This window comes from Piliocolobus tephrosceles, chromosome 4, assembly GCF_002776525.5.
Source record: "Piliocolobus tephrosceles isolate RC106 chromosome 4, ASM277652v3, whole genome shotgun sequence".
Lineage (NCBI taxonomy): Eukaryota > Metazoa > Chordata > Mammalia > Primates > Cercopithecidae > Piliocolobus > Piliocolobus tephrosceles.
In genome coordinates, this window is record NC_045437.1 from 93,782,066 (window position 1) to 93,807,414 (window position 25,349).

The following is a 25,349-nucleotide window of genomic DNA, read 5'->3' on the forward strand; positions in this document are numbered from 1 at the left end:
CCATCGCCTTAAGTTGATAATCTGAGGAAGAAAATAAAGCACTAACATGTTAGCCTCAGATGAGGGCCAGTATACTAAACAAATACTTGTAGTTAGGGACTGGAAAGGAAGCATGTGTTACTTCCAAAGTGGCTTCTTGGGGCTGGCATTTACCTTGTGATAGGTGGTTTACACAGGGGACACTCTTGAGTGTTCCATAGACACTCTAGGTCAATGGAGAGGCAGGTACAGAAAAGCTGAGGAAACACAGGGCTCATCCAGAAGTGGAAAGTACCCTGATGTGCCTGAAGCATGAAGCAACCTGTTGGGCAATCTAGGAAAAACAAAAAACAAAAACTAAAACTAAAACACTGAAAATGCATTCATCCACTCAGCTAACATTTGTTGAGGGTCTCTTACATGGCAGGCTCTGCTCTAGACTGGGCACTCGGCAGTTAGAGGGCAGAGTTGCTACCTGCAAAAAGCTTACGCTCTAGTGAGGAGACAAGAAAACAAACAAACAACTATATAATGAAGTATCAGGAACTGACCAATGCTGAGAAGAAACATAAATCAGGCTGATGGGATAGGCCTTGGTGGTGGCAGGGTGGATTTAGAGAGGGGTGGTACTGCCTTAGAGCCCACAAGGAGGGTATCTCTGAGTAAGAGACAATTCAGAGACCAGGATGAAATGGAAAACTGAGACACGAATTCCTAAGCAGCAAACCTTCCAAAGCTTATCCCAAAGAAAAGAAAAGAAGAGACAAGAAAAGAAAAAAAGAAAGAAAAGAAGAAAGAAAGCAAAGCAAAGAAAAGAAAAGTTAGGAGCCCATTTTGCTGAGAAACTCTTTTAAATAAGCTGCAAAGTACTTGAATCCTGCTCAATTTTCACTTCTAGGATTCTGCAGCTCATTCCCATAGCCTGTTTCTTCATTCTCCGTCACCACTTCTGTTCCAGTGGGCAGGAGAGAGCTCTGAAAACACACATGCACTCGCCCACATACGCACAGCTAGGCTGGATCCTGTGACAAGGAATATCACAGAAATACTCCCAGCCTCCTATACCTCTTCTACTTGCCCCCACACCCTGCGGAGTTAGAGTCCGTAGATAAGCCCTTGGGGCCTCCTCTTCTTCATCCTCTTTGTCCTCTTCTTTTTCCCACTCACTGGTGTCCAGCCATCCCCCTTCCTGTGGTGCCCCTCTCACTACATGAAATTCAGCTCTGAGGGACCCCATTCAGTCTTATGCCTCGGGCCTTAGGTGTAGGTAACTGCCTTGCTTTCTGCCCCTTCTACGTTATCAACTTGTTCATTCAGGTTGAAATGATAAAATGTAGAAATGGAGAAAAATTAAATCTTGAGACTTAACTAGGATCTAATGATGGCAACATGGGCTGTTGGGGCAACCATAGGTTGCAAGCACAAACCACAGCAGGACAAGGCACATGATACAAGTCTATGAAGAGCGTCTGCAACACGGTAAGAGCTAAGCTTGCTATATTTCACTTGACAATAGAACTCGTATGGATGTATTGCCTTTTAATAGACTGTGATTCAAACAAAACAACGATAGGCTGGCATATAGGCTGCCAGTAGGCCACCATGGTTCCCACACTAGGACTTGCCCCTCTGTAAATGGGGAAATCAAGGAAAGATCTTGAGCAGTGGGGGAGGCATGGTCAAGCAGTAGTTGAAAGGATTAATCTGGTGGCATCGTACAAGTAAACTGCAAGAAGCTGAGCTTGTGAAGCTGGGAAGATATGGTTGAAGGCCATTGTGAGGAAGGATGAGGACCTGGACTACTTTAATAAGCAGTGGGAGTTTTTCTTCATTGGATAGAAAGAGATTGAAAATGATTCAAAAGGGCCAGTTGTGTGGCTCATGCCTGTAATCCCAACCCTTTGGGAGGCTGAGGCAGAAGGATCACTTGAACCTAGGAGTTTGAGACCAGCCTGAGCAACCTAGGAAGACCTCATCTATAAAAAAATAATAATAATAAATTAGCTGGGTGTAGTGGTGTATGCCTGTAGCCCCAGCTACTTGGGAGGCTGAGGTGGGAGGATCATTTGAGCTGAGGAATTCGAGGCTGCAGTGAGCTGGGATGGCACCACTGCACTCTAGCCTGGGTGACAGTGAGACTCTATCTCAAGCAAAAAAAAAAAAAAAAAAAGGAAAAGGAAAAATCTACAGGCTTTGGTAATAAATTGGAGAGGGATAGAATCAAAATAACTAACTATGTGGTTCAATCCCAGATAATGGAAGAAGGCTGGAAGCATATAAAGTTCAAGCAAAAGGTGTTAATCTGGGGAAAGAAAACACTGTTTGAGTTGTTAGGGTTCTGGTTCAGGTTAGGGTTAGACATCCATGTAATGTCAGTCCATCGGGCTGTTGGAGTTACAGCAGCAGAACCCTTGGAGGAGGGATCACAATGGGAGCAATGTGGGATGAATGGGGATAAATGCTAAATCTGGGTACTGGAAATGATAAAGAGAGGGCAGAGCAAAGTCCAGAGATTTCATCTTTGTGGAAGGTCTATATTCAGAGCAAAGAGGAAGTAGAAGCCCAACTCAAACAGGCAGATAAAGAGAGATCAAAGAGATGAGGGTGAGATACAGTCCCCTCGTACCCAAGGAGACGGGGAGGTTACAGACAAGGAAAAGCTGAGAAAAATCACCTCTGATAAAGACCACAGAAGTTGCCCGGGAGGTGTTTGGTACCCTTGGAGTTAGTTACATTTGTGGGGTGGATGGGCAGAAGTCAGATTTCATAGCACTGAGGACGCAGCACAAGGAGAAATTCAAGATCAATTCCTAAGGCAACTTGGCACTAAAAAACATGAAGTATGTTCTGAAGGCTTTACCCTGGGGATAAGGGAACGGAGGCGATAACAGCAGAAGTGGCAGCCACTGGCAATCCTTTCTTTCCATGTTTTGGCTTCTACTCCAAAGCCACTTATTAGTGCATTCGGCAAAAAGTTTCTTGTCCTTTTTGGAATAAAGCTCAGATCCTAAGCTCCATTCACACCTGCGTGATAATGAACCAGCTAGCACTGTAATCAGGAAGCATGCAAAGTTCTAAATCTTAGACCAGAAAGTGAAAGCAAAAATAAATTCCCCTTCAGTCAAATCTGCAGCAGCATGACTTAAGGTAATGTACCAGCATTTCTCTTGGGTTTGTCTTAAAATTAGAATTTTTCAATGAGAATAATGAACTGAAGGTATAGAACTGCTGTGTTGAGAAGGTTTTGTAATCTGAGGCAAGGTTCTGGAGGGCCGGGGGAAATTGGGCACGGCTGTATTAGAAAGTGTATGCAGTCGAGGGTGGGACTTGATCTAAGACTCTGCTGCACTGACTCACACTCTCTTTCAGAGATCTTTTTGTCTTTTCTAAACATTTGTGACACTTCTTGCCTCTTCAATCCCAGGATGTTTTGTTCACTGCATTGCTATTTAAGGTACAGTGCAGTATAATAGAAAGCCAGAGGTCAAAGAGCTGTGTTTTAGTCCTGATTCTGCTTCAAACTTCCTGTGTGGATTTTGAGAAGTCACCATCCTGTTTCTTTACCTGTTTTTTTAATTTAATTTATGTACTTATTTATTTATTTTGAGACAGAGCCTTGCTCTGTCACCGAGGCTGGAGTGCAGCAGCACGATTCAGCTCACTGCAACCTCCACCTCCCGGGTTCAAGTGATTCTAGTGCCTCAGCCTCCTGAGTAGCTGAGACTACAGACATGTGCCACCATGTCCGGCTAATTGTTGTATTTTTAGTAGAGACAGGATTTCACCATGTTGGTGAGGTTGGTCTCGAATTCCTGACCTCAGGTGATCTGCCCACCTCGGCCTCCCAAAATGCTGGGATTACAGACCTGAGTCACTGTGCCTAGTCCCGTTTCTTTACCTGAACACTAAGGACTTGTACTAGATGGTCTTTAAAACCCTTACTAGTTCTAAAGTTAAAGACTGTGTGAGTAAAGCTTTTCTCTCTACTCTTATCAATCAAGTACATCTCTGGGAGTGTCTGCTACAAGTAGGGGCAGAGCTACTCCTTCATTTTGGTCATTGAATGCAAGTTATAACCCCAATAATAATTTCCTATCCAACACTCATTACTTGCTTCCTATATGCTCCATGCTGTGCTGTGCCAACTTCTTCACATGAATTATTTCCTTTAATCATACCAACATGAGGAAGATATAATTATTACACTGTTTTATGGGCGAGATAAATGAAGCTCAAAAAGTCAGAAACTTTGCCCATGATGACACAGGTGAGGTTGGTGGACTTAGTATTGGAATCTGGTCTGATTCCAAAGCCTCAGACTCACCTAATAAGTCATTCCATTTTTTTTAAACCCTCCAAAACTCAAGCTAATAGACCAATTATGAGTGTACTTATCAGAGGTTCTTGGAACATTGAGATTTGTAGCAGTAATTTAATGCTTGCTTTTCAAAAGGAGGGAGAAGCATCTTTATTTAATATTATTTTATTTTATTTTTGTTCCTTTAATAATACCTGTTATCTGCGTTAGTATTGCAAATTGAAAAATTGAAGTAATTATTTGGGTAATTAATACTGCAGAACTTGTTAAGGATTATAAAAAGAAGAAGCAGCAGAGAAAACCTTCATGGTTTCAGTTGGAGCAGTAAGGAGGTAAGTAAAGGCAGGTGGCAGGGTGAGAGTAAGAATTGATTCTCCTAAATTAACTATGCTGTTCATCCTAATTTTATATGTGTTGTAGCTTTACCCTTCAAAGAGTAAGAAACTTAGTTCTATTTACAAAGGTAGTAAATTCAGTTTGATTTAATTGTGCTTTCAAAAGTAGTGTAAAGGAAAAGAACTAAAACTTTAAAAAATTATGTGAGAATATTATAAACTCAAAATTTATTTCAATGGCTTTTGACATATTGAAAATAAACTGAGGATAAACACCCACCTTGACCAGCAACCTTTACACCAGTAGCCATAAAATGAGGCCATTCAGATAATGTTATTGAAAGAGGTGAAGTTCAATGTCATTAGTGGCAGTAATAATAATATCTGGTATCCAAAGAATATAGAATATATACAGAATATTCTTTGTGACTTATGAAGACAAAATAGAGATACCTTGCACAGTTTACTTTCAGGCATACTCTTTTTTTTTTTGAGACGGAGTCTCGCTCTGTCGCCCAGGCTGGAGTGCAGTGGTACGATCTCGGCTCACTGCAAGCTCCGCCTCCCGGGTTTACGCCATTCTCCTGTTCAGGCATACTCTTAAAATTACACATGTGCCTGTGGTTCCAGCTACTTGGGAGGCTGAGGCATCAGGATTGCTTGACCGCAGGAATTTGAGGCCAGCCTAGGCAACATAGTGAGACATTGTCTTTTAAAAAAAATAAAATATGGCTGGGCGCAGTGGCTCACACCTGTAATCCCAGCACTTTGGGAAGCCAAGGCAAGTGGATCACCTGAGATCAGGAGTTCAAGACCAGCCAGGCCAACATGGTGAAACCCCGTCTCTACTAAAACTACAAAAATTAGCTGGGCGTGGCGGCACATAACTGTAATCCCAGCTACTCGGGAGGCTGAAGCAGAAGAACCACTTGAACCCGGGAGTCAGAGGTTGCAGTGAGCCGAGATAGCGCCACTGTACTCCAGCCTGGACAACAGAGAGAGATTCCATCGCAAAAACATAAATAAATAAAAATAAATAAAATAGGTTGGTCACAGTGGCTCACGCCTGTAATCCCAGCACTTTGGGAGGCTAAGCGGGGAGGATTGCTTGAGTTCAGGAGTTTGAGACCAGCCTGGGTAACACAGGGAGACACCCCTCTCTCCAAAAAGTAGCCAGGTGTGGCAGTGTGTGTCTGTAGTCCCAGCTACTCTGGAGGCTGAGGTGGGAGGATCACTTGAGCCCAAGAAGTTGAGGCCATGGTGAGCTTTGATCATGACTGCACGTTCTACTCCTGCCTGGGCAACAGAGCAAGACCCTGTCTAAAACATAAATAAATAAACAAAAATTTAAAATATAAACAAATGTTAAAAACATTCAACATGCAATGAATTTACACATCTGTTTTCTGCTCATTGCACAAGAATTCAGAAGAAATTCATTACATTCAATTTTAAGGTAGGGTTTTTTGGGGGAATCCTAAAGGGTTTTTATTTGTAATAACCAGATAACAGCTTGATTTCTGCTTTATTTTACGGATACTTGGCATAATTCAGACAGAAATTACTTACTCACACATACTTTTTACATGTTTAAGATTTTATTTGTAAATTGAAATCTTTTTCTTCATGCTATGAGTGTTTTTTTCTTCTAGATTAAATTCATATATTGAAAATATTGTCCAGACCCCGTGTGACAGAACAGGAGCCTGTGCAGTGCTATGAAGAACTTCTGCAATGGTTAATTCACACAGAAAACCAATGTTTACTATTCACACAGGATTTTACTGCTTAGTAGCCATCTTGCTCCAGATATGCATTTGTTCTCAATTCTCAGTGCCATCTAGTCATCACTTTACTGAGGATCCTGGGGCTTTTCCAGTAGCCTCCAATGGGGAACCATTTCCTTGGCAGGAGCTAAGACTCCCCAATGTGGTCATTCCCCTCCATTATGACCTCTTTGTCCACCCCAATCTCACCTCTCTGGACTTTGTTGCATCTGAGAAGATTGAGGTCTTGGTCAGCAATGCTACCCAGTTTATCATCTTGCACAGCAAAGATCTTGAAATCACAAATGCCACCCTTCAGTCAGAGGAAGATTCAAGATACATGAAATCAGGAAAAGAGCTGAAAGTTTTGAGTTATCCTGCTCATCAACAAATTGCACTGCTGGTTCCAGAGAAACTTATGCCTCACCTGAAATACTATGTGGCTATTGACTTCCAAGCCAGGTTATCTGATGGCTTTAAAGGGTTTTATAAAAGCACATACAGAACTCTTGGTGGTGAAACAAGGTAAGAACTTGCTCAGGTAGTTTACATTCTCTTGTGATAATTTCCTTATGAGTTACATCTCTTTGCCAGGAGCAGACTTCGGCAGCCATTTATGAGAAATCCAGTAAACTATGGGGAACCCAGAAGAAGGAAAAGCTCTACCATTCTTTAAGGAAACCACAGTAGAGATGGAAGACAGGACACAGAGGCATAAACAGCTGGAGGGTGAATAACTAGGAGAAGAGTACAGTATATAACTAATATGATGGATATGCTTATGTGCTAGGGAAAGAGATGGTCAGTGCAGAGAGGGTTGAAATAGGAAATGTTTCTCCAAAGAAGCGAGTCTTCATCTGGGACCAGAAGGAAATGTAAGTGAGATTGGGGTTGGGAGAGAGGAAGTGACAGAGTATACATTGCCTAGGTAACACCATGACTCACATAGAATAGGCAGAAATAAGGAACAAGTTTGTTTGGAAAATTGAGAAATATAGTCTATTTGATCAAGTCACATTCATTGAGCACAAACTATGTGCCAGGCACTGCACTAGGCACTGAATGTATCATGGTGGGATCTGATGGAACAGACAACCAGGGCAAGAAAATAAATAAAACTGGCAAGGTAAGGGGCCAGTGTTATGAATGAAATAAAACAAGGAGCAAAAAAGGTAGAAAATGTGACTGAGGATTGAGACTAACTCAGTTGACTGGACAGGGAAGTGTTTGTTGAGGAAGTGAATTTAAATTGAGAGCTTTTTTTTTTTTTTAAGAGACAGTTGTGAGAGCATCTCAGGGCAAGTGCAAAGGCTCTAAAGTGGGATTGGTTGGGAGAAGAAGGTCAGTGTGAGCTGAGGAGAGTGAACAAGAGGGAGAAAGGGATCAGATCATGTGGAGCCTTGGGGCATCTTGTAAGGAGTTTTGACTTTAACTCAGATGGAATGGGAAGTCATTGGAAGATTCTGCTCTGATTTATGCTTTAAAAAGATCAAGTCTATGTTGAGGGTATGTTATAGAGAAGCAGAGTAATCATTTGGGAAGTTGCTGCAGTAGTTCAGGTAAGAAGTGGTGCTAATTTGGGACAGGCTAGTGACAGTGCTTATGGAGTGAAGCAATTGAACTTGGCAGTTATTTTGGAGGGCAAAATAACAGAGATTGCTGACATGTTGGTCATATGAGGTGAGGGAAAGAGAAGAATCAAGGATGCTTCATAGAGTGGATGGTTTGGTTTCCCAGGGCCAGGATCCATCTGGGAGGTAAGAGGAGTCTGGCTCAGTGCACTCTGATGTTATATGAATTGTGTTCAATTGCCATTTGGAGAAAACTAAATTCCATGGCTTAGCCACACAGAGGCATATTTTTCTCATGCAACAAGAAGTCCAGAAGTGGAGCAGCTCAGAGTTGCTATAGTGCTGTTCAGCGTCATCCAGGACCCAGGCTCCTTCTGTCTTTCTGCTCAGTCATCCTATGGCTTTCTTCCTAATACTTGCAAGATGATTGCTGCACCTCTAGGCATCAAGTCCACATTCTAGGCAGGACGAAGGGGGACATGGGGGAGAGATAAGGGCAAAAAGAAACATTCTAGTTGAATCTAACACTCTTTACAAAGATTTCGCACCCAACGACTTCAGCTAGGCCAGAATGAGTCTTAGCCTCATGAAGTCACAAGGGAGCCTGAAGAAGTAACTCCCTTATCTGGACTTGCTGCCTGCCTGAATAAAATCAGGATTCCACTGGAACCAAGGAAGGGGAATAGGTACCAGAAAAGTAGCTAACTGTGTCTACTACATACCTGCTCTTCCCTTCTCCACCTTGGGTGCTCACTGCACAGACTCCAGCCATCCACGTAGAACAGCTCTTCCCCAGGCTCATCTCTTTCCATATTCCCTTGGTGACACTTCCCCTCATTGCAGCCACAATCCTCAGGGACTTGTTCTCAGGCTCAGCATAGTATTGGATGGGAAAAGTATCAACCTCTTCTCACTAAGGCACCACGTAAACAATGATGGCTTTTTTCACTTTTTTCAAATGCCAAAGGCCCCATCCAAAGGACATACATCTTAGGGATACTATTCTGAGGGCTGTGGGAGATGAGATGGGGAGATATTTGGAGTAAAGCTGGAGAGCTTTCCAGCATGCCTCCCATGATTAATTGCAGGCTATTCCTGATGCTTCTTATGGTTAATTAGTCAGTTCCCCTCATACTCAGTCACCTAGTAGGTCTGACATGTATGATAATGTACTGCACAGTGTCAATTGAATCTTTCTCTCTTTCTTCCTCACTTCTTCATCTAAAATACACAAATAATTCAGTTGATGGTGGTTCTTTTGAGATGCAGAAAGTCACACTTTGCCTGTAGAGCTCAAATTAATCATGTAAGCAACAAAGATTTTTGTTTTTTCAGTGTAGACTCATTACAACCAAAATTTCATGTGAGTGAAAATTATCCCAGCCACTTAGAATTCCTTTACATTTGCAGAAACTGCTACCAAATACAAATAAAACCTTGAGGCCACAAGTGAATCATTTACATCCCTAGTCTCAGTTTCCCAGCCTGTGGCATAGAAATAAAGTAAGCTGAAGTAAAATATGCTGACAGCTTCTCTTTTTGCCCTCCTGATCTCTCTCTCCCTCTTATTTGAGCTATTCTATTCTCCCTTCCTTTTCCAGTCAAAATCTGCTCTCCAGATTCACTTCTTAATTGAAGCTTAACGTCCAAGGAGTAAATCTGCAACCGTACAGTTTCAGGCATATCCAGGTGTTGGGGTAGAGAAGTTTGTCAGAGTATACATCTATTATACCGGTCATCGTCTGAAGAGTGCCAAGCAGAGAGAACTAGAAGTACCTGGGGACACAGGTGCAACAGAGAGATCGTTAGCCAACAATGGTACAAGAATATGAAAACCCAGCTCCTTGCCTCCAGTGGGGGACATGTGAAGGCGTAGTTTGCATCCCAGAGCAACATGGGAATCAGGTTGATGCTAGGACTTTGCCTGGCCTGCACCCTTGCCTGGCTTCTCCCTTTTCCCTGTCCTGCTTTCTTCACTCCCTTACCTGTTTCTCCTGGCAGGATGTTCTCAGTAAGTCAGGATCTGCTTTCTGGAAATACATCTTAGGACATCACTCATCTACACAATTACTCAAATGTCTGCGTGAGGCCCTTTCAGGTTTAGAGACGGTACTGAACGTTTAATTTCCTAGTGAATTTTGAAGCCATGTAGACAACATATGTACTATCTCAGTCATTTACTGGCCTCAGATCCTGCTAAGGTCGTTCAAGTTGTCTGAGCCTCAATATCCTTGTTTGACCTGAGTATGAACGAAATAGTGTAATTAGGGTTCCCAGAACAGGGCATTGCTCATGATTCATGGCTGCTAAATAAGATTTTACCTTCATTTTCCTCAAAGAGACAGTTGAGATTCACAAAGATTGCAGTTTGAGAAATCAAGTCTATTACCCTCAGGTTTGATAAGCTGTTTGCTAAATGTACAGATTCATTTCTCTTCTTGATTTCACTTGTGCATTTTGGCTGGGGGTGGGTCTTTTCACAGAATACTTGCAGTAACAGATTTTGAGCCAACCCAGGCACGCATGGCTTTCCCTTGCTTTGATGAACCGTTGTTCAAAGCCAACTTTTCAATCAAGATACGAAGAGAGAGCGGGCATACTGCACTATCCAACATGCCAAAGGTATTTCCACTTACAGAAACTTTTAGAAATTGTTCTCAAGTTGAGACTCAGTCTTTGTTTGTTTTTTAAAATTACTTTCAGGATTTCAGCCATTAATTTGTTTTTATCTATTTATCCATCTATCTGTCTGTCTGTCTATCTATCAATCATCATAATTTCAATCCTTCTAGACTTTAACATCATTCCGTTTGGGGCATTGTTACAGAGCTTTTTTTTTTTTTTTTCCCAAGCAAAATGATTTATATTTTGTGTTCATATGGAAACAGTATCTTAAATCAGTGTTTTTTGGCCAGGGATGAAATTCAGAATCTCCTAGAGCAGCACTTCTCAAACTTTAGGGTGCAGATTAACGGTCTGAGGATCTTGCTAAAACTCAGATTCTGATTCAAGAGGTCTTGGGGTAAAGCTCGAAGCTCTACTTTTCTAACAAGCCCCCGGGTGATGCCACTGCTGATGGTCCAGAGACCCCTTTTGCAGTGGCAAGGACCTCAGGGACCCTGCAGGGCCCCAAGCCAGGACATTCTGATCTAGAAGTCTGTAACGGAACTTAGAAATCCCCTCTTTTAAGTTTCACAAGTAATTCTTAAATTTGTATATGAAAATTATTAATTGTGATTATACAACTTTTTTTTTTTTTTTTTTTTTTTGAGACAGAGTCTCACTCTGTTGCCCAGGTGGAGTGCAATGGTGTGATCTCGGCTCACTGCAACCTCCGCCTCCTGGGTTCAAGTGATTCTCCTGCCTCAGCCTCCCAAGTAGCTGGGATTACAGGCTCCCACCACTACACCCAACTAATTTTTTTTGTATTTTCAGTAGAGACGGGGTTTCACCATGTTAGTCAGGCTGGTCTCGAACTCCTGACCTCAGGTGATCCACCTGCCTCGGCCTCCCAAAGAGCTGGGATTACAGGCGTGAGCCACAGCGCCAGGCCTATACAACTTTTTTAATTGAAAGAGAACTTTGGGACTCTTATTTGGCTCATATTAGTACTCAAAATACAGTGACTCTGGAAGACACCGTAGACCCTTTTCCTTGTTTGATACTTCCTCACTAATGATGTGCTTGCCATTTGTACTGTTGAACAAAATGTAAAATATTTCTGTAACACTGCTTGGAAAGTAGAACAAAAATAGAGGCTTTCCTGACAGTGCTTCAGAAAGGTGGAACACAGGAGGCAGCAGGTCATCCACAGCCAGCAAGTGGCCGCACGCCCATTTTCCTCTCTGCCTCTACAGATGCAGGAGAGAAATGAGCCCATAATCTAGATGCTGCATCTCCCCAGATTTCTACGTACTGCTGGAAAAGACATTTGCTTTGAAAGACTGGCAGAGCGGACCAAAGGAAAAAGTGGCAAACCTTCATGGCACCCATAGCTCAGTTTTTCTGTGATTGTAATAGATAGCAGTTTAATTAGCCCTTCATTTTCAGGTAGCAACAAGTCGCTACTTTGATACAACTTAGGACATCACTCATGTACACAATTACATCTTTCCAACAGCATGTTGGTTTCAAGACAGTGTACCATTGAAGTAGCTTTCCTGGAAGTTTTTTATTAATATAATTTTTTATCTGAATAATCATGGTGGGTAAAGTAAAAACACAGCCCTTTTCATAAAAATAGAATGCAAACATAAATTGGTGTTATCATTATTATGCTAGAATTTAAAATTTATATCTCAGAAATCTCCAGTAATTTCTCATGTTTAAGGAAAAGAAGCAAACACTTTGAAAATAGTTTCTAAGGTCCTTGAATCTCTTCTTTGCCCAGCTGACTGAAGCAGCTCGCTGGATCATGCCCTTTTCAGCGAATACTGATTTAACATTCTGCTTCTTATAAACATTGACCAACCCAGGCTCGCATGGTTAGTCAAAAAAGGAGAACTGAAGTAATGTCACAATCATACTCTCTAGATAATGGGTGTAGCACCTAAGCTGGGTTATGTAGACTGGTGGGAAGAAACAATACACACTCAGTTCTCAATTTCCTTAGTTAAGAATGCAGGATTTAAGAGAAGTGAGGAGGCACCCGAGTGCTAGTAGAGGCAGCATATCTTTTGGACACTCATTCGTCTCTTTCATCCTGTAGGGAAACACATACTCACTGGTGACAATTGCTATGCCAGTAAAGTACTGCTGGTATTGAGAAAACAGCCAAATCCTTGTCTAGCAACCAGTGTTTTGTACGTGGAGCTTACATCACCATCCTGGAAGAACTTACACTAATACCGCATACACGTCCATTTAGGACAATGTTAATCTACATGGGCCACTCCAGGTTTCTGAACAAAACTCAGCTTCCATGGACTATATCATCTTCATCTAGGGGGAATAAACCATAGCAACACCCATTTGCCTCCTAACTATCTCTGCCATCAGCCTTCTAGTAGCCCAGACTGATTTCCCCATAGTCTCACAGCCTCACCCCTCCACCAGTAACCCCTCCACACACTTGACTAAATGGTTTTGCTGCTGAGTTTGGTCAGAAGACCACCAATACCCCAGCTCTCAGTCCCCACCATAAGACAGCATCTCCTCTGCTGGGAGTGGATAACCAGAGAACATTGGTTGAATCAGATTCCTAAAAACGGAGACTGTTGTTAGGGAAAATTAATTTGCTGGATAGAGTTTTAAAAAATTACAGCCCTGTATATACTTCTACCTTTCTTAGAGTATTTGGTCAGTATCTTCTTCTTTATTGGAACTTAGAAATAGATTTCAAATAGAATTCAGTAAAATTAAATTCTGTAGAATTTAATAGCAAAAACATTTGCCATCGAAGTAGACTAGATAATTTATGATAATGCTTCAAGCTGTTTTCTCTCACCAAAGCAAACTGTAATCTTCTCCAACATGTCAAACATGCTTAATAAGCTGCAGTCGGCATCATCACAAGCCTGACTCCCAGAAAGGTCTAGGGATAGAGGTGGGGAAGAGCCTGTCTAAGAGTTGTGACTAGCTGGAAGAAAATGTTTTCAGATTTTTGAATCTGTACCCATTCAGTATTTGGAGGCATTGTACTATGGTGAAGACCATCTCTGAGACAAGCTGCCCAGACCAAATGAAGATGGAATTCAGTCATTACCCAGTGATCTTGATGGATGCAGCTGACGAGACTGCAGGCTGAAAAGCTTCTGCTTCCTCAGGAGATGGGCAGAAGCTTAAATTACTAATGACCTCCTTGGCCTCATTGCTTTCATTGCTGAATCAATGAAGCAAAGATAAAATAAGACCGTGACTCAAGCTGTCATGCCGCAAGTGAGAGAATGAGCATCATCTTTGGAATCACACAGTCACCATCCACATCTTGGTCCTACCGTGGAACTAGCCATGTGATCTCCAACAATTCTGTGAACGTTTCTGAGCTTCTGTTTCCTTACCTGAGAAATAACAGCAACCTCACACCCACATAAGAGGTTTAAAAGATAATGTGAGGCCTCTAGTTCAGTTTCACTTCCTGTTTCCTTTTTCCACAGAGGTGTATTTCTTGTACAACAAAGGGAAAGGGGCCATTATCTGGTATTTTACTTAAAAGCCCAGAAGCTGAATTGATGCCAGTGTTGGAGAGTATTGCATTTTAAGAAAACAGAAATATCTAATATTTTAGTGCTTTCAATCAACAAAATGAGATTTGGCATTTTTGTGCTTTGGGGATCTCAAAAGCAAGGCTTTGTGTCTTCAACAGAGTGCCAGGGTAAAAGCAATAGAGGTAAGAGAGGCCACAGAATACTAGGAGAGGCCACTGCTCTCCTAGGAGGTCATCAATTGTCCTTGCCTCTAACTCACTTGACATAAGTCATAGGCATGGTTGTGAAATACTCCAGTTTTCAAGTACTGATTAATCCTTTTTGTTTCTGTAGGTGAAGACAATTGAACTTGAAGGAGGTCTTTTGGAAGATCACTTTGAAACTACTGTAAAAATGAGTACATACCTTGTAGCCTACATTGTTTGTGATTTCCACTCTGTGAGTGGCATCACCTCATCAGGAGTCAAGGTGAGACTGAGTTCTAATTTTCTACGCAGTGCAGAAAAGTGTCCTGAGAGCAGTGAACTTTTATTTTCTCATGTTTTTCCTTATTATCAAAGTACTATGTTTATATTACAAAAAGAGACAGATAAAAAACTAAATTAAAAATTATCCAGGCCTGGCATGGTGGCTCAAGCCTGTAATCCCAGCACTTTGGGAGGCCGAGACGGGCGGATCACAAGGTCAGGAGATCGAGACCATCCTGGCTAACATGGTGAAACCCTGTCTCTACTAAAAAATACAAAAAACTAGCTGGGCGAGGTGGCGGGCGTCTGTGGTCCCAGCTACTCGGGAGGCTGAGGCAGAAGAATGGCGTAAACCAGGAGGCAGAGCTTGTAGTCAGCTGAGATCTGGCCACTGCACTCCAGCCTGGGCGACAGAGTGAGACTCCGTCTCAAAAAAAAAAAAAAAAAAAAAAAGGAAGAAAGAAAAAAAATATCCGTAGTCTTGTTACCAAGATACAACTACTGATAATATTAATGGAAGCCTTCCAAATATTTTCTATATGTATGTCAGCATATACAGGTGTACATAGTAACAGTATTTACTGACTATATATATGTAAAGGTAGTTTTCAAAGTGTATATATATATATACACACACACACACACACAGACACACATACCCTTTGCAAAATAGTATATTGACTATTTTAACCAATTTTTCATCAAAATATGCCATAAAAGTTGAATGTCACTAAAAACTTTAAATAATATCATATTAATATTTCATGGATGTTTAATAAGGATTTTAAAATCAGCACCTTATTTTTGGACATGTATGTTGTTTCCTACTTTTTTTTTTTTTTTGAGACAGATTTTCACTCTGTTGCCCAGGCTGGAGTGCAATGATGCGATCTCAATTCACTGCAATCTCCACCTCTTGGGTTCAAGTGATTCTCCTGCCTCAGCCTCCCAAGTAGCTGGGATTACAGGCATGGGCCATCATGCCCGGCTAATTTTTATTTGTAGAGATGGGATTTCACCATGTTGACCAGGCTGGTCTTGAACTCCTGACCTCAGCTGATCCTCCTGCCTTGGCCTCCCAAAGTGCTGGGATTACAGGCATGAGATACCATGCCTGACCGTTTCCCACTGTTTTTTTTTTAACTTTTTTCCCCCAATGAAAAAAGGTCTTTATAATTTTTAGAGTCTTCATTGTTTGCAAAAACTTACAATACCTAATGATTATCTTTGTAGTTAAATATTTGCAAACATCAGTGGACACATTACATACATAAAAAAGAACTTCTTATCCCAAGGGACCAAATTATAGACATAAAAACATCTTTAAAGAGTTATAAAATAATGCTTTTGAAAAATGGGTATAGGGTGGGCACAGTGGCTGCTACCTGTAATCCCAGCATTTGGGAGGCCAAGGCTGGCAGATTGCCTGAGGTCAGGAGTTTGAGACTAGCCTGGCCAACACGGTGAAACTGTCTCTACTAAAAATACAAAAATTAGCCAGACATGGTGGCAGGCATCTGTAATCCCAGCTACTCGGGAGGCTGAGGCAGGAGAATCGCTTGAACCTGGGAGGCAGATGTTGCAGTAAACTGACATCGCGCCATGCACTCCAGCCTGGGTGACAAGAGTGAGACTTGGTCTCAAAAAAAAAAAAAAAAAGAAAAATTGGTATAAAATATCTATTACAATTTACATACGTATTATGTTTATGAATAGGTAGATAAATGAGTTGTATAGCTACACATACACATCATGGCACCTCTGCACTTATGTATGTATATATGCATAGACATGGATGTGCAGGAGGTGAATGGCACTTCAGAGGACAGGTTCCTGTCAGCATCTTTGGATTCACATCCCAGCTCTACAACTTTCAGCCTGGGTGATCAGGAGCAAGTTACTAAATCTTTATGTGTTCTTATTGTTTCATCTATAAAATGGCACCTGCTTCATAGAGTGGGTGCAAGTATTAAATTAGATTTTACGTGTAAGCATTCAGCACAGTGCCTGAGAAACTGTCAAAAAATGGTGGCCATTTACATTTTCTCCACATGAAAGTTTTGAAGGACTTCAGTTAATTCAGAGCGTAAACGTGGGTCATGAAATAAAAGTAGCCCTATACTTGGAAGGCAATAAAATTTGAATCTAATTCTATTTTTTCTACTTGATAGCTAGTTTCTTTGGGGGAGCCATTGAACATATTTGAGCATTTCTTAGTTTAAAGCAAACTTGACAGACGGCAGATCCAATAAATTCTTCATGGCTTCCCTACGTAGGTCTAGAAGAAACCTATGTTTTATTTGAATTGTGTTTGTGGTCATTATTTTGGAAAGCTAGTTGTCAAGTGCTAAAGTATATCATAGAGATGAACTCAAATGGGTTCATCTCTATGATATACTTGGGTTATGATACGATGGGTTAATATGATTTGAAAGTTACAGATGAGCACTGAGGAAATGGATTGTAATAGAAGGTCCAGGGTGTTTGTAATTTTCAAGACTGACTTGCTTTAATACGTCACAGAAACTCTTATCCTTATTGACAACATGCTTAATGGTATCTTAATACTTTCTTGAAAAGATGCAGTCTGCCTTTCTGTGTGAGAGGCTTATCAGAAATGGAATTTTGCCAGGGAGCTGTCATTCAAAAACCTCTTCTGATCCACATTTCCCAGGTGTCCATCTATGCATCCCCAGACAAACGGAATCAAACACATTATGCTTTGCAGGCGTCACTGAAGCTACTTGATTTTTATGAAAAGTACTTTGATATCAACTATCCACTCCCCAAACTGGGTATGTTCAAATTCCACATTATTGTCTTCATTTTTGCTCATAGAACTTGCTTTGATTTCTTCCCTCTTTCTCTTTCTGTGGGACTTAAATGAGCACTGAGGAATTCAGTTAGCCCAGGAAAAAATAATTTGTTCCTCAAAGATGATTCTTGATTGTAGAAAATAAAATATTTATGAGATGCCCCAGTAGTGTGGATCATTTCTGTATTCTTTTATCAGGTTTAATGCTAACATATCTGCATTGCACTCTTTCCCAGGCCGATCAAAAAGGGCACACGCTGGAGGCTGGTACGGAAGCCAGGTAGAGGGCCCTGGAAAGAGATGGGGAGAAAAAGAGAAGGAAAACAGTGACTGTTCTGTTCAAAATAAGGGTCTACATGTCCAAGAGTTCATCACAGGAATGCTCTTTGAATATTTGTCTACCACAGTGATGCCGTGGCTCCCTGTGGTGGACGTCAAGGCTCTCACCCATTATGTTCCTCTTCTATAGGAGGGAAACACACCTCCCATCATGCTGCTCTTCTATGCCCCAGCAGCACTGATTAGAGAATAGATTTTCCACTATAAAATACACACACACACACACATGCGCGCGCGCACACACACATTGCATATTAGAATTAGAGGGATTTCGGGAGGAATCGCTATACCCTATTTGTACAAGGTCAGCAATCTTTTATAAAAGTTATCAAAAGTTTATGTAGAGAGAGAACTGAAAACTGTGCCTCCATCTGTTATCTATATTGGGCACTGAGGTTGGATGGTAAGACTGTGGAACAGATTAAAAAAAAAATTGCAGGAAACAGATCATCTGGGTGTGGTAGTAGGTCTTTACACAAGATGATACTCATAGTCTATCTTGCTTTTAATTTTCTATCTTAAAAAATAAAAACATTATTTTTAGAATGTTGTAGAGAAGCGACCCCCAACCTGTTTGACACTAGGGACCAGATTTGTGGAAACAATTTTTCCACGAAGGTTGGGGGGATGGTTTTTGGATAAAACTGTTCCACCTCAGAGCATTAGGCATTAGATTCTCATAAGGAACACGCAACTTAGATCCCTCATAGGAGCAGTTCACAATAGGATTCGTGCTCCCATGAGAATCTAATGCCACCACTGATCTGGCAGGAGGCAGAGCTCAGGCAGTCATGCTCTCTCACCCACTGCTCACCTCCTGCCATGCAACCCAGTTTCTAATAGGCCATTGACAGGTACTGGTCTGCGGCCCCGGTGTTGGGGACCCCTGTTGTAGAGCATATAAAAACTGTGAAGAAAGTTTCATAGCATACAAAGATTAGTGCTTGGGGTTTCTGATAGTGACAAAACCATTTTTTTCCTTTGGAATTTAAGATATACTTCTTATCCTGTCCTTTCTCACCTCTTGCCCCCAACTCCAATGCATTTTCCTTCCATAAATTAAAAGGGACCCTCAATTGGCATACAGTTCTAGGCTTAAAAAAATTAAAAGCTATATCCAGGGGCTTATTTTGATAGTTCCTGAGTCTTACTCTATTATTATTGTGCAGATTCTACATACCCTTTAGGTCAGATATACTAAATCCCATTCATACATAATTTACTGCTGTACTTTAGGTCAAAAGTCAAGGAAAGATTAATAACAACCATCAACCATATTAATGCATGTTCTTGAAAAATGCAGTCTTAAAGAGCATATGAAATACCTTTAACACTAACAGAGAGGAAACATGCAGCTTAAGAAAAAATAGAGCAGATGTAAGTCCCACTACTATAAAATCATCAACGCAATTTAGAAGAAAAGTCATTCCCACATTTGAAGTGCTAATGAATACTAATCTTTATTAGCGCTAATTTGGTTTTTGATTGTGTTATGTATACTTGTTTTTAATCTACTAGAATTAACCAGTATTAACTCCAGACAATGTAATTATAAGCCAAGTGACTTGGTTCATTTTGAACTTTTAAAAAATTATCTTTTTTGCCAGCTAAACAGAACATTTTAGCTAGCAGAATTCAAAGACTAAATATTAGCCAGAAATTTTTTAGCTTATGTGAAATCATTAGCAAAGGATAGTAAACAATGCACATATACATATACCTGTGTATGTATATATATGTGTGCATATGTGTATATATGTGTATATATATACAGGTGTGTGTGTATATATATGTACACACACACACATATACAAGTATATATATATAATATATACACACATATACCATATATATATACACACATACACATAATGCAAATTAATGCATTATACCTGAGTTGTTTAAAGATGATTAGGTTGCACTTTTTCCCCCCACAACACTTTCTTAAGAAGTAGAGGAAATACCAGTGTTGAAAAGGAAATTGAAGTCAGAAAGAATCAATGCTGCCCAGAGCTTTTTTCCTCTACTGTCTTAGATGGACTTGTGCTCATAATAGAGGCTGGATGTGCTAGAAATATCAATCAAAATATTGACTATAGAGACGGCCCATAAGAGGTGTTCTCCTGAAATCAAAATCATGTATCTTTTTGTTTTTTCTAGAAATGAGTTCATTATATGTTTTGATGAATCTCAAACATATTAGAAATTATTTGATACCTTTTTTAAAGTTTTCAGCAGTACTAACATAAAATACAATATGATTGTTTTTAAATAAATTATTTTCTTGGTGGTAAGGCACCCAAAATATTTTCAGAGTTCAGCACTTTCAGGAAGAAAATGGTTAAATGTCAATATGTTACTTCATCTGCAAAACGCTTTGTACAACTTATTCCACTTGATAATGGGCACTGATTATTTTCAGCGCAACTATAAGACACCCTGTCAGTGTTAAGATATTTTTGATGTTTTCAAAAAGTGTGCTTACATATACTTAAAGGATCATAGTGTATTTGAGCAGGGAGCAAATTCTATTTCTGGTGTGGGAGCCATAAAAATCAACTGTGGTTGTTCTTATTTCTTAGATTTGATTGCTATTCCTGACTTTGCATCTGGAGCCATGGAAAATTGGGGTCTCATTACATATAGGGAGACATCACTGCTTTTTGACCCGAAGACCTCTTCTGCTTCTGATAAACTGTGGGTCACCAGAGTCATAGCCCATGAAATGGCACACCAGGTACTTGGCACTCATGACATTATCTCGATATCAATTCAAAATAACATTATATAGAATACCACCAATCTTTCTGAAACAAAATAAATCAACTCATTTACCTCTATAGGGGAACTTAGAGATTACTCAACCTAATACAGCATGTCAAGTAGCAGAGTACTCAGTCTCTGAACTGCGATGTGCATACTGGAATTTTATCACAAGAAGTAGCCATTAAATTTATCCTCTAAAACCTTTCAAAGCAAAGCCTTCAAATGTCATTTGGGAAAAGAAGGGAAGCGACTCTATAGACACATGAAGCACAGAATTGGAAACCTTACAAATAAAGGTTTCTACTAAAAATATTTCTCCTTATATCCCCTGGTACTCTGACATTCCAATCTAGGGCAAAATCAATCTTCCTTCAGTTGGAACCTGTGCTTACATGGCCATAATGAAATACTTCAAGTGAAACTTGATGGGTTGATGATCCTGGGCACATTACCTAACTCTCTGAAGTTCAGTGTCCCCATCTATAAAACGAAATTAATAATAGCTCTGTTTCATAAAGTCATTGTGAGGATTATGGATAGGGAAAGTGTGCAGATCACATAGTAAGCACTCAATAAGTGTTAGTTATTAATGATGATGACAATGGCCACTACATCTACAAGAAATACTACTATTTCTTACAGAATAAGGTATCTAAGGGCCATCTATCAACACTGTATTACCTACAAATTTGGAATTGTAAAGCTGGGTCTATAGAGATTGGAGACTATTACCTCTTTCATTTCTGAAAACTCTCTGTAAAGCAGTAAATTATTAAAGGCACCAAAATTGTCTTTCACCAAGTGGGCAAATACCATTCTGTTGTAGAATCTGGTAAAATCTGTTATTTAAAACATTTTAACTTTATCCTTTTTCATCACCACAATAATGACTTGTTGTTCTTTAAACCAGTGAACTGAATACTCCGTTACACAGAGAGCCATGCTCAGCACTGTGCTTCGAGAACACATGGGCTGTTTCCTCTGGTTCAGAATCTCCCCACTGGCTCATTTTAGATGTTTTGATCATGAGTCACCAGGAGCTCTAAAGCACTTAACTGAGTCTGGGGATTTCTGCCCATTGTTTGTAGGGAAGTGCTCTGTGAGCTCTACCTCTGAGGCTCCACAATCCCTCTGGCCCTCCCTTTAATAGCTTCTCTTCCACGGAGATGCAGTCAAGTGCTGAAGCAGCAAACAGCACTGGAATTTTTGCCCCCACTTTTTTGTCTTCCCATTGATGACCATATTAACATGTCACTCTGTGCATAATCCTGGCAAGGATTCTCCAATGCCAACTGTCTTAGCCTGGCATACAAGGTCCCCATGACCCAGCTCCTTTTTACCTCTCCAGCCTCATCTCTTGCCTACACCTAAACTTTAGCCATCCAAGATTATCTGCCATTTTCTGAGCATGGCAGGTTGTATCACTCTGCCTTTGCTCCTGCTACCTGATATTCAGCATACCTGAGTACTATTTGCAAGGCTCAGGAAATGGACACCGTCCTGGCAAAACTGTTTATTTCCTCCTGGAATCCCCTCTGTCCCTGGCAAAGACATTGATCTTAGCACCTGCTTTACTGTATTTATTTGTCTACTGGTTGACCTCCATCATTTGTATTGAGGGAGTGGCTGTATTATATACATCTTTGTATTTCTAACATACGGCATGGTGCCAGGAATGCAGTAGTTTCTCCATAGGTATTTATTGAATGAATGAATAAACTAGTTTTACTAACTGGTGAAGTGACCAGAGTCAGTTTATCCTGTACTTCTTATATTCACCAGTTTTCAAATTGAGGAAACGCCTCTTCCTTTCCATGAATGCCCTTCAGAAAGTTGGTGCCCACTTGTAAAGTAATCTGGAGGCTGTCAGAAAAGGCATAGTGCTTAAACGGTTTCTAGAAGCTACAGACTTATAATTTTCTGTTCTGTAACTATAATCAGGCTCTTCTGAATCTTAGAATCCTATTGTTGAAGCTTTGGTCCTTCTAGAGATTGCAATTTTAGAGACATACACTAGATGTACAGTATTAGGCATATGGACTAAATAAATAAAATATAAAAGCATAGAAAAGAATAGTAATATTTAAAATGTATAATACAGATCAAATATAGGTAAAGGGTAAACATGTCGATTATCTTTATGCATCCTTTTTATTTTATTTGTATATATTTTAAATCTTAGACCTTTATTGTTTCTATTGGCCCATGGAAGTAAGTCAGGGGCAGAGGCTAACAACAGAATTTGCTCTTCAGTAATATTATATAACGATTATATAACAATCTGAGAGCCCTAAATGAATTCTTATGATTCTCCTAAGTACTTGCTACTTAATATAAAAATATAACTTCACCCAGGACACTTGGGTTTACATTTCTCCCTTGAACATCATCACATACCAAGGACAAGGTGAGATTGTTCTTATTGTGCAGGAAAAAAAAACTACCTCCACAAAGTGTTCCATTTTCTTTCTTAATATTAAATCTAATAGCTAGGAAATGTTGGGCAGATAGAATGAAAGTCGAAGAGTTAAGGGCATTGAGAACATACAAAAAAAAAAAAGAAAAAAGAAAATCAAGCAAAAATGTGGTGGTGAGAATAAGAAGGCAAGAAAATCAGTAGAAGAAAACTGTACAAAGAGAAAATGGTAGCAAAGGGAGAAGAGAGATCCTAACTAATAAAAATGTTAGTAACTTTTCTTTTTGCTAAAGTTAATAACTTTTATTTGTTTAACTTCTAATAAATTGAGTTTTTACCTCCTAGTGGTTTGGCAACCTGGTCACCATGGAATGGTGGAATGATATTTGGCTTAATGAAGGTTTTGCAAATTACATGGAACTTATTGCTGTTAATGCTACATATCCAGAGCTGCAATTTGTAAGTTCACAATTCTGTATATCATACTATATGGTGTAAAGAATCATCAATTCACTGTTAAAATTTCAAGTTAATGTTAAAGAGAAAAACTACATAACGTTGTGGTTTTTGAACATATGGCATTTTGTTTGATACATGAAACAGATCACAGAACTGGATGAAACATTGAAAGTTTTAGAAAACAATCAACATAAATCTGTCACCCCAAAGTTTGTAAACAGAGAAGACAAGCTAATACAAATGTAGAGCTGTGTATGTGGGTTGTATACACTGTTTGTATACATCCGCACAGGAATGCCCACAGCTACTAGGTACTATACAGAGTTCTTGGCATGTAACCTGAAATCAACATTAAAGGGTCTGCTGGCTTCCCCAAAATGTGTGAAGGGATTTCTTCAGGTATGTCTTTTTTAAAAACAAATATAATGATCTGAACACTATACAAATTTGCATATCAAGGTGGTTAGTAATGGTTAATGAGGTCTTTAGGATCTATATTTAGTCCAGTACACTATAGACAGACATGGATTCAAACTTAGGCTCTTCTTGTTACGGTGTATGTACTGAATTTGTGGCTTAATGCCAAAGCTTTATATATTCTCATTTGTAACAAGCTTATACTACATCTCCCTTGCAGAGGTGTTGACAGGATTGCAGATGATAGGTCTAGGCACATAACAAGTATTCAGTAAATGGAAACCATTATTTTATTTCTGTATTGAAGGGCTGGTACATGGTAAACATTCAGGCAATGTCTGAAGGAATATTGGATTTGTATCTTTTTAAAGTAGAGAAACGGTGAAAAGGGAATACATAAATGAAAAGAAACATCTTCCAAGAAATATTGATTGAAATCTTACCTCTAAGAATATCTTACTAAACCTACTGTGTTTTCTATTGCTTTTACAGTGTCAAATAGAAACTAAAACTAAACATTTTTCTCCCTGTTTAGGATGACCATTTTTTGGATGTGTGTTTTGAAGTAATTACAAAAGATTCATTGAATTCATCCCGCCCTATCTCCAAACCAGCAGAAACTCCGACTCAAATACAGGAAATGTTTGATGAAGTTTCCTATAACAAGGTAGTAAATATCACGTGCAGGTGGAAGCTCTGCTTTCAGAAGAAACGTAATAATGACTATAAAATCAACAGTTTAGGTCATTGGTGCCAGTTCTTGCTACTTGTTTCACTTTTTATTTGTTCATTTTTTAGACATCACACATGTTCTATAAAATTTAAGCTTCCTTTAAAAACATACCATACTACGCTTTTCTTTATCTCTTTTTTCAACTCTTTTGTTTTTTTAAAGGGAGCTTGTATTTTGAATATGCTCAAGGATTTTCTGGGTGAGGAGAAATTCCAGAAAGGAATAATTCAGTACTTAAAGAAGTTCAGCTATAGAAATGCTAAGAATGACGATTTGTGGAACAGTCTGTCAAATGTAAGTCATCTGTTGGGTAACGGTAGACTGTTATTTAATCTAGAAAGTAACAGAATAATTGTGAATGTTTATAGTTATATATTGTCAGTCAACCATATTTATTCTGCTTGCTAGGTTGCCGTGGTCCATAGAAGGCAGCACTTCCCTTTTTCCTCTAACATCACAGTAGGATGTCATGCTGGAGTGGCCCTGGGGGCTCACTATTTGACCTGACTTTCTTTGGTTTCTCTTCTATGGCTAATCCTACATTTTTATGTTGCCTTGATCCAAAATCTTTTTTTTTTTTTTATTATACTTTAAGTTCTAGGGTACATGTGTATAACGTGCAGGTTTGTTACATATGTATATATGTGCCATGTTGGTGTGCTGCACCCATCAACTCGTCAGCACCCATCAATTCATCATTTATATGAGGTATAACTCCCCAATGCAATCCCTCCCCCCTCCCCCCTCCCCATGATAGGCCCCATTGTGTGATGTTCCCCTTCCCGAGTCCAAGTGAGCTCATTGTTCAGTTCCCACCTATGT

At 39.9% G+C, this 25,349-nt stretch overlaps 1 protein-coding gene across 1 annotated transcript in view; it reads left to right on the plus strand.

Moving 5' to 3' along the window:
- Positions 1-2,545: 2,545 nt before the first annotated feature.
- The window catches only part of ERAP2 (endoplasmic reticulum aminopeptidase 2), a 47,769-nt gene continuing 24,965 nt past the window's right edge, over positions 2,546-25,349 (plus strand). The window contains exons 1-9 of the mRNA XM_023212205.1: positions 2,546-3,126; positions 6,285-6,923; positions 10,453-10,591; positions 14,449-14,583; positions 17,257-17,377; positions 20,319-20,473; positions 23,264-23,377; positions 24,330-24,461; positions 24,690-24,821. Coding sequence (XP_023067973.1) covers positions 6,367-6,923; positions 10,453-10,591; positions 14,449-14,583; positions 17,257-17,377; positions 20,319-20,473; positions 23,264-23,377; positions 24,330-24,461; positions 24,690-24,821 — 1,485 coding nt within the window. The 5' untranslated portion in view covers positions 2,546-3,126; positions 6,285-6,366. The remainder of the gene's footprint in view (positions 3,127-6,284; positions 6,924-10,452; positions 10,592-14,448; positions 14,584-17,256; positions 17,378-20,318; positions 20,474-23,263; positions 23,378-24,329; positions 24,462-24,689; positions 24,822-25,349) is intronic.